Consider the following 10,288-nt stretch of genomic DNA (forward strand, 5'->3'; position numbering starts at 1 on the left):
GTGTGTGTGTGTGTGTGTGTGTGTGTGTGTGTGTGTGTGTGTGTGTGTGTGTGTGTGTAAGATGACAGGTTAGTAGAAAAGTGAATGCCAATTTTTGGTTCAGCTACACTAAAAATATACTGCTACACTGGACATAGTTACATGTTTTTTTTTAAATATTTTAGCAAAAAAGCATTAAATATTAACAAAAGTTATGAATAACACTGTATATACACTTGCCTTCACTACAGAAAGGTCTCTTAACGCCAGAGAAATTTACTGTTTCATGAAGAGTCTTCTCCTCTTGACAGTATTCGCAATATGTAACTATGCAATGCAACTTCTTATAGTCATCTGAACAAGTTTTGCTGCAGAATTGATGCACTTTGTTCTAAATGCACAACGGGAACCTTGGTAAGTATATGACAACCACCTCAAGAACAAGTTTAAGAAATAAACAAGCCACTATTACAAAAACAACGTTAAATCATTTAGCTACGTAACATTATAAACCTTAGGAATACATTTCCTATAGGCTATCAACACCTAATTTTACTAAATAACCTGCAAAATTTGGACACAGTTCCACAAAACTCTATGCCATTAATTATCCTAATATTTCTTGGAGAGAGTGAAATTATCACTAACACAAGTTTGATGATGCTAAGGAAACCAAAGAAATGGGGAAAAAAGTAATGGCAGTGAATCATGGGTAAGCTACAAAAAGAGAACTACAATATTAACATTTTCACTAGCAGGATCAATCACATTCTCATCATAGCGTAATAGTAATAGACCTATTACAGGTAAAATACTCAATTTGGGGTGATCACACAGCATGCTGCTAAGTTGATTGCCTTGAATATAGCAAAATTAATATATAATTATTTTTCTCTTGGCACCAAACCACAATAGGCAGAGTTACTTTTCAAATATGCAGCCAAACAGGAACAAACTGAAACTATGAGGGAGGCAGTTTTTCCCTAGAAATAATTTATGGAGGATATAAATTACATCTAACTGTCTAAGACTTAGCAAAGAAACTAAAGTGAAAAAGTCTAGGAAGCAATTCAAATAGTAAGGCAATTGAAAGTTGTTCCATTACCCAGAGATAACTTAAAAGAGAAGAAAGGCACCGAAGCTACTACAGCCAACACTGGAATGAGAAACAAGAGCATGACCCATGCATTTCTCAACGTCCTGAGAGAGAAGCTCAACTCTCACTCAGTGTAACAGTGTTTCTTACCTCCTTCCAACACTTAACCTCTTTTAATAAAAACAAAACGCCAACAAGTCTACAAAGACAAAGAAGTCCTAACACAGAGATGGTGGTAATGCCCTCATTTTCATCTAATATGCTAACTCAGTTTATGCAGGATCTCCACTTTCTATATGATAGTAATTCGATATGCCAGCTTATGAATTTCTTTTCTCATTCCTTTACCATCTCTTCATTCTCTTAATGGGCATTCAACATTTTTACTGTTATAATTTAAAGAAGGTATCAGTCAGTAAAAAGCCATCACTGGAAGCCAACAAGTCTTAAAGAATGATTGGGTTAAATATTCTTAAGACAGGCCCTCCCTGGTGGCGCAGCGAGTTAAAGCTCTGCACTAAGAAGCTTAAGCCACTTCCGCATGAGTTCCATCCCAGCCTGCCCCAGAGGAGGAGATCCACATGGCGTGGCAGACCTCTCCTGGCCCACCCGCTGCTCCCCTCAGCAGTGTACTTCATCGATCTGCCTGTTCTGCTCCCCACTCTGTGCCTGGTGAATCCTCTCACCCTCCGCATCCTGGCCTGTACCCCAGTTCTGTATGAATAAATAATCTTTAAAATATATGTATTCTTAAGACAGCACCAAACAAAATGCAAACTAAAAATATTTCTAGAGAATAGTTTAACATAATGAAATTTCACATTCCCAAAGTACTGTATAAATGTAGTCCCGTTCTAGATATCATCTTTTATCTAAGATTCATATCTTAGATAACTTGGGCAACTTGCCAGCATTCAATCCCTAAGAAATTCTGGCTCAGGAGTAAGCTGTTATTGATATATCTTACATACCATCTTGACACATAGCCATACCCTCAAAAAAAAAAGGTGAAAAGAAAGAATGCTTATAGGCGAATACTACTCAAGAAGGCAATTGACACCCAGGGCTAGCTACCTGGTTCATTCATCCACTCACCCATTATTACACACTTATTGAAACTCTGCTAATGGCAACAAGATACAGAAAAGAAAATTAATAAGCTGGTGAAGGCAAGGAGTGATGAGAAAATAAAATGAATTTGATTTAGCACTGCTTTTATTAGAACAGAATTTTAAAATTCTAACTTTTATAGGTACAGGGCAATAAAAGATATTAGAGTTTACAGACAATATAAACAAAGTTGAGGAAAAATACTGTACAAACATGCTCTATACATGAAACTAACCAAAGTGACATTTTGTGCATAATTTTGAACATAATACATAGTGAATATGCAGTCAATAATTTTGTTTGACATAGAAAGAAACAGACAACTTATTGGCACCATGCCTATAAAATAAATAATCCAATTATCACAAAACAGAAACATTTTCTTATCTGCTAAAAAATAGGTTCCCAAATGAAAATTCTATTGGCACTTCACTAGACTTTCATTTTAGAACTAGATTAATATATACATATTTGCTATAATGTATATAACAAAATATGACTTGCCTCCCATTCCAAGATTTCTGGCTTTGAACAAAAAGAGTTTTTGCAATAGTTGCATTTCAACTGAATGTCACTTGGACCTATAAACTGGCCATTTGGAGATGACTGCACACTTAGGGCCTGAAACAAAAAATAAAACATATTAAGTCTGATATGGATTTTAGAATATGTACGATGTCCATATGCTTTAATATTCCTTTGACATGTAAAATTAAATTTCTGAATTTTGCCTTTAAAAGTTTTATTAGTACACAAAATTAATTTCTTGAAAATATAATTCAATGTTTTAACCACAGATTACTACTTATTTTAAATAAGATGAAAAGGAAAAAACACACAATTCAATCTCAATTTTTCACTTTTATAAAAATGTAAGAGGTTAGCTAAGTTCTGAACTAGTAAGCAAAGGTCTTTAAAAATCCAGAGCCCCAGTTTTCTCTGCAATAGCTTATTTACTTATGATTTGTCTCAATTGCATTACTTCCATCATTTTTATTCCCAGTTGATCAATGAAAACAGCCTATTAATACTTTTGAATTGGTCATATTTTAAACATTAGAGATAAAGAGATTTACAAATTGATACCAGAAATTTTTTACCTTTATTTAATTTGAAATTAAAAGAATTTACAGAAATAGATATAACATAAATGTACTTGAAAAGGTTTGCTCCAACTTCTGAGTTTGGAATATGCTGGTATTTATGTATTCTTTAATATAAATTATATCTAATTTTCTTTAGCTATGAAATAGTTAAAATCTTTTTAAGATTGGTAGTAGAAAAACCTTTATCATTTTTGAAATTTCTACATACATTGTACAAGAGAATTAAAATTTGTGAAAACATAAGACATGCAAATTCAAGACAGTATCAGATGATTAAATTTTTTTAATAAACCAGCAACATTATCCTTAGTGGTCCCAAAATTTGAAATCCATTAATGTTAATTCTTCTTTGAAAACAAAGCAAATACTATCATAATAGTTTGCTTTGAAATGGAAACACATCCAGGGTAGACAAGAATTCACACTTATGTTTAATAAGGGAAAGGGAAAGGTTTAAAAGGGAAAATGCTGCTTTTCTGGTAATCTCTGTGTAAGTTATCTGGAGCTATGAAATGATAAGGTTGTCTAGAGGTTTATACAAATGCATTCCTCAGAAATTAGTCTAAATTAAGTATTTCCTTAAAATATAAAATGTACATGTGAATATCTTCATCAAGTCATAAGTGGTAAGTTCCAATTAAGTGAAGGGATAGCTGTAAAATATTCAACTAACATATCAGTCTATGAAACATAAAAACATTAAAATGTAAATGGCTTATCACCTAAACTCAATTAAGGATACAGCTATTAACAAAAATAACATCACCTGACTGAATTCTAAACTACCTTCATTTAAATAATTTTTAATGACTACTATAACATACTTAGTTTAAATAACAGCATAGAACAGTTTCTAGAACATAGTGGAATTCTTGGATGAAGTAACTCATGAAGAATGGCTTTATGCACAGCAGGTAAACCTTCTTATGCCACTCAATACTGAATAACATCTAAATTATTCCTTCTAGTGATCAACTGGTCTAACTACAAAACGACCCACAGTGCAAAGCTGAAGAACTGTCAGAAAGCTCTTTACATCTATCAAAATGAAAAGTCTCCCTGAAACTAATTTTGAAGTAAATTAGAGTCTACTATAAGTCTAATCCCTTTTTGCTTATTTCTGTGTTCTATATTTATATTTATTCTATATTTACAGAATGCATATTTTATTGTATATTTATTTTTATCCTACATATTCTGTATTTGTATTATATACATTTTATATTTACATATTAGATAGTTCTAAAATATAAAGAACACATGTGTGCTTATCACTTCCATTCCACATATACCTGAGTCATTAATATGCTTATCATAAATACATTAATTAGAATTTTTCAGTCACAGGTTACACCTATGTAACATCTTTTTATACTACCCATCAGGCACTGAGCTCAATTATATCAAAATGCCTATCCCTTCCAAGTCTGTATCATAAATAACAATAAGGATGCTAATAGATAATCCAAAGTAAGTAGACAGCTGGCACAGTCATGTATATTATTTATCTCTAGAATTTCCATACTCCAATTTGACCCTCAACTATGTAAATTAGAGCATTAAATAATGAGAATGCATGTTACACTGTTTATATGCTATGAGCATTTTATTGAAGAGGTTTATACAAAATATATACCTGAAATTTAGCCACACAACTGGAATTGCAAAAGTTATACAGTTTTCCATCAGGCATTGTGGCTTGATATTGAGGTAAAGAGTTTCGTTTACAAAAATGGCAAATAATTCCCAAACCTAGGAGAAAAAAGGGATAGATCTGATTTCAATGATAAAGAAAAATCTTAAATTATCTCAGAAAATAGTTTATTAGTGGAATCTTCTATAAGTATTATTTTATTAACTTCCAATATTATTTGCTCCTTAAAAACCACTAGGGGTCTCCCTGGTGGCACAGAAGTCAAAGTCTCTTGCCAGCCACTGCAACATGAGTTCCATCCCTGACCTGGGAGTTAAACCACATAGCGCAGCAGACCTCTCCTGTCATGCCTGCTGCTGCTCCCCTCAACAGTTTATTTTAGTCGATCCATCTGTTCTGCTCTCCACTTTGTCTCTAGTAAGTCCTAGGTCACCCCACACACACCTCTGGCCTAGACCCCAGTTCTTGTATGCATAAATAAAAAAAAATTTTAAATAAAGAAAAACCATCACAAAAGCCTGGGGGGAAGTCTCTAAAACATACCTGACTATATATAAAACAGTATCAGTTACAGATAATGTTTGAATGGAAAAACAATTTTATCTAAAAACATAGGTATGCATGGAACTTTACCAGTAACTTAAAATTTAAGGAAATATAGGATGATCAAAACCATCAAAAAAAGTTTAGAGTAATAAAGTATGATAATAAAAATAGTATTTGTGTACAAACAAGCATTAAAGGTAAAGGAGAAAGAATGCTATGAAATTAGTCATGCTATTAGTTTGTTAACTTTACAAATACCTGAAACTTACTTTGTGATTTTGCATATTTTGTCTTGTGACTGTTCATGCAAGCAGTTGAACAATATGGCTCCATATATCCATTAGGACCTATACACTGAGTCATATCAAAAAACCTGCACTGTGTTCGGCAACCAGTACATGTGGTCAGTTTTCCATATTTCTAATTTTTAAAACATAAAAAGATAATTGAGAAAACCACAATTTAACAAAAATTCATTATATTTTTCATTATATACTTTCTGCAAAGCAATTATGTTAATCTCTAACAGGTTTAATGGATCACAAGTCTTCATTTGGATACAAACTGTTAACAACAATGCAGCTAAATTAGGGTCAAAGTAATACTGTTGAGCTAATTCTCCTTCCAAAAAAAGTGGTTTTTTCTCTATTAATTTAGTTTAACCATATGCCTACATATAGGTAATTAAAAACTGAAAATCAAAGATAGGCAGTGCTTTCTGCTTATGGTACAGTTATTTGTCATTTGATAGAGAATTTAAATGAACCTACAACAAGCAAAATTTACTAATTAAATGACAATGTCCCTCATAGGAACAACCCGAAGAGGCCATATACTTTTTCCATTGAATTGCTGCTGTTACAAGAGTTACTGCTGTAACTTAAAATTGATTTTCCACCTACCTACTGTATGTAAAACCTTACTCAACCGCATAAAACACAGATATTTTTTAAAAATTTTAACATTAAAACTTACTCAAAATGTTTTTTCCTATTTACTAGTCAGTCAATAGATAATAAAGTCAGTGCTTCTGCCAAGAGTATTTGACAATAATTACAATATTTAAAGAAATGAGATAAAATATATGAAAGTAAGACTAAAGAAGGTACACTTTGAAAATTACTAGGACAAAAGCACCATGATAGAAATAATAATTTAGATGTCAGTATTCAAAAATTATCTTGACAGTCACAATTAAGAAACAAAACTAGTTACATCAAACCTTTAAGAACATCTTGTATTTTATCTCATTTGGGCTGTTATACAACTCACAGTTAAATCAAGTATCATGCCATGTCACAAAATAACTATACTCATTTTTCCATCAGCTGTTGCTATTTTACTACTCCTCAGAACCAACAGTGGAATATGACAAAAGAAGACTTCAAAACACTCCAAGCATGGATGAAAAACAGAAGTCAAGTGAAAATGACAATGAAGCCAAAAACACATGAACAGATAGGTGATATACATAAAGCTCATTCATGAGTACCAAGGGATTTAAAAAATAAAGGCAAAAACATTAAGGTAAAACTAAATACCCAGAAATAACTAAAATCAACATCAAAAAACAAAAATGAACAACAAAATATCACAATATACAATAAATAGAGTAAGTTTGAGAAAATATAGATACCTATGTGCCAAGAACGTATGTTTGTATTTATTCTGGTAGCAAGAAAAAAAAAACCATGTTACCTATTCCTCCCTCAATGAAATGCTGCTAAAAGGGCTATTTTTATTGTAAAAGGAAAAATTAACTTATTCTTCAATCTTTGATAGGGTCCAAAAAGAAGTACTATTAACAGCAAAAGAATGGCAACGAGGATAAATAAGAATAACTGTAACATTATTTAGTGTAATTATGATTATATCATAAGGACAATAGAAAATGGTTTGTTTCTGTGTTTGAAATAACACATTTTCTTGAGGCATATATGAGAATATAAATTTAATTCTGGAAAAGGATCAAAGGAAATATCAATAAAACAGAAGGATAAAAATCTGTTTAAAATCTGGACTATTAAAAGTATAGGACACCTTGCCAAATGTATAAGAAAGCAACTGCCAGATAGATAAATATGTAAAACCTCTATACAGCAGTACCTATAAAAACTGCCTTCACCAATATATATTAAGTCCAGCAACCTAATATTGGATTACTTTCATTTTTTTACTAGAAACATTCTTCATGTTGACACTGACTTTGCTGGCAGAATGATTAAATAATTAGTAAGCTTTAAGACATACCAATAAAAAGTAGACCAGTTGGATTGGGTCAAGTAAACAAGGAGCTAAGCAACTGGTCCACAATGACAAATAGTTTTATCTGAAGAAAATGAGAAAGTACTATCAGAAAGATATAATCATTTATATTGAGAATATTTTAACACAGTCACTTTCATAGATACCACTGCTTCAAAAACAAAAGGATTCATTTACTGGAAGAACACTAGCCCCCACTCCAAAAAAAACTTGGTTTTCTTTGGTTTGTTTCCTCTGTCATATGTAAACCACCAAAATAGTCATCTAAATTTCATACAGCCCATAAATATGTATTGTGTTATTCAGAGAAACAAAATGAGATGAAACATTTCAATTCATAGTTTAGCAAGTTTTCTACTGAGGGGGAGGGCAGTGGAGAGGAATCAGGCCTATTTACAAATCAGTACAAAAGAATGCGATAGAACTGACTAAAACAAAATACTAGTAAGGTAAATTAAATGGCGAGTTTATGGCAAGTTGGCTCATATTCAGGACACTCAAAAAAAATTCTTACATTTTAATTTTAATCAATTCCATAAGAATATAAAAAAATCATAATTTTAAATTCCCCCTAATTCTTCCTTTCACATTTCATTATGTACATTCTGACTGAGTGAACCACTTACAGGAAATGCTCAAGAAATAACCCCTTAATAAACTTGTTGCTACAAATCTAAGAAATGGGCAACAAGATTATTGGCTACGCAAAACCTATTTCCTGGCCACATTCAACTACAACTTACTTACCTGTGTCAGTGATATTGCATGGGAAAACATATTACCATTAACATCTAATTGAAATGTATCATTCCCATTCTGACTGGAGTCAACAAAACACATTAATTTTAACACAATATGTGACTTAGTCAAAGTTAAAAATCCACAGCTTTTAATATCATACTGGCCAATACCTCATGTAGCATTCAAAAACTTTAAAAGGCATTATAGTGATTAATCACTATATCTTATTAATCCATTTAATAAAATACATTTCAAAAACCTCAAATATTTTGTTAACTATATTTGGGTATAATTGATTCTAGTCTTAGTCATTTAATAATGCTGGGAGAAATGATCTACAAATATTATCAAGAAGATTAAGTGATAAATTCAAGTAAAATGTATGCTTCACTTATTCTATTAAACCCTGAAGTTAACTCTTTAGAAGATATCTGTGCAGAAAGTTTAAAAATATTATACATTGTATTTTACATTTTTGACTTCTATATATTCTGTACTTTTCCTTTTAACAAAAATATACATTTGCAATTTTTTAATTTTTAATTTTCAATTGATTCTAAAAAGATTGTTAAAAAGGGTATGCATTAATTGATAACCCTCATATCAGCTGAGTAACTGACTATATAATGTCAACTCCCCAAAATTATTAAACACACAAGAGAAAAACAGCAACTATACCATGGAGAGACAAATAGACAACATATGTGCGTTGGCATGAAGCACTAAGAACAACACAACAATACCACTTATGAGACATGTCCAAAATACATTACCTAAATCTAATCCTGAAAATATCAGACAAACTGCAATTAAAGGTATTCTACCAAATGTCCCCTAATACTCAAAACTGTTCTGGTCATGAAATATAAAAACTGGAGATATGTTTCAGATTTAAATAGCCCTAGTCATAGTGATTAAAAGTGACTACATATACCTCCCTGGATGAAAATTAATCTGTGAATAAGTGAGAGGAAATCACCACATGGTTGAGAAAGAATCACAGAACCACAAGAAAGCAAGAGGCTAAACAATTCCATAGGACACACAGGGTGGGGAGTATTCTAACTTCATACCTGCCAAAAGTGAAAAGACCTTAACGCAGCAGGAAGCATCAATAGCATACTCAAAAGTACTACCACAAAAATGTTGGACATTTTGCTCTTAAAAAAAAGTCTTCCTTACCAAAAACTATGAAAAAGCTGAAAAGTAAGACTTAAAAGAATCAAAATAATTCCAAGTAACCTGACAGCATATGAGCACACAGTTCAAAATCATTTAAAATAATACAACAATACAAAACAAACCACAAAATTTAAAACACCAGCAACAAAAATGTAAAAATAACACTATATGGAATCAAACTACCAAATTTTTTCTCAAAAACCAGTAATATGCATCTCATTCTATGGTAGGAGAAAGCTATGGAAATAGATCTATCAACAGAAATGAATGTTATGAAAATAGTAGACAAAAAGATATTAAAGGAGATATTCCAAATATGCTAATATATTTTTAAAAAATCAGTAGAGGAAAACATGAGACAAGTAATAGAAGCCATAAAAAGAGTAATGGAACTTCTAGATATGGCAAAGATTTGTGTTGAAAAATATACATGACACTAACAGTACGTTACAAAAGATTTGCAAAATTTACAACACAGCAACCTATCCAAAACAAAGGAAAAGGAAGACTTAAAAACAACAACAAATAAAAGAGCCATAGTAATCAGGGGACAATAACAATTAAGTCTTAGAAATCTGGAACTGGAGTCTTAGAAAACAAGGATAAATG

The 10,288-nt window shown here is 31.6% G+C and overlaps 1 protein-coding gene across 4 annotated transcripts in view; it reads right to left on the reverse strand.

Moving 5' to 3' along the window:
* Window positions 1-10,288, reverse strand: part of ZMYM2 (zinc finger, MYM-type 2) — a 133,525-nt gene that overhangs the window by 50,625 nt on the left and 72,612 nt on the right. For all 4 annotated transcript variants that reach the window (XM_012723330.1, XM_012723329.1, XM_012723331.1 and 1 more), the window contains 4 exons: window positions 5,761-5,911; window positions 4,928-5,043; window positions 2,690-2,806; window positions 220-370 (listed from right to left, as the gene is read on the reverse strand). In XM_012723330.1, the coding sequence (XP_012578784.1) occupies window positions 220-370; window positions 2,690-2,806; window positions 4,928-5,043; window positions 5,761-5,911 (535 nt within the window). The remainder of the gene's footprint in view (window positions 1-219; window positions 371-2,689; window positions 2,807-4,927; window positions 5,044-5,760; window positions 5,912-10,288) is intronic.

This window comes from Condylura cristata, unplaced genomic scaffold (genome assembly GCF_000260355.1).
Source record: "Condylura cristata isolate star-nosed mole 26May11 unplaced genomic scaffold, ConCri1.0 scaffold00010, whole genome shotgun sequence".
NCBI classification, from domain to species: Eukaryota; Metazoa; Chordata; class Mammalia; order Eulipotyphla; family Talpidae; genus Condylura; species Condylura cristata.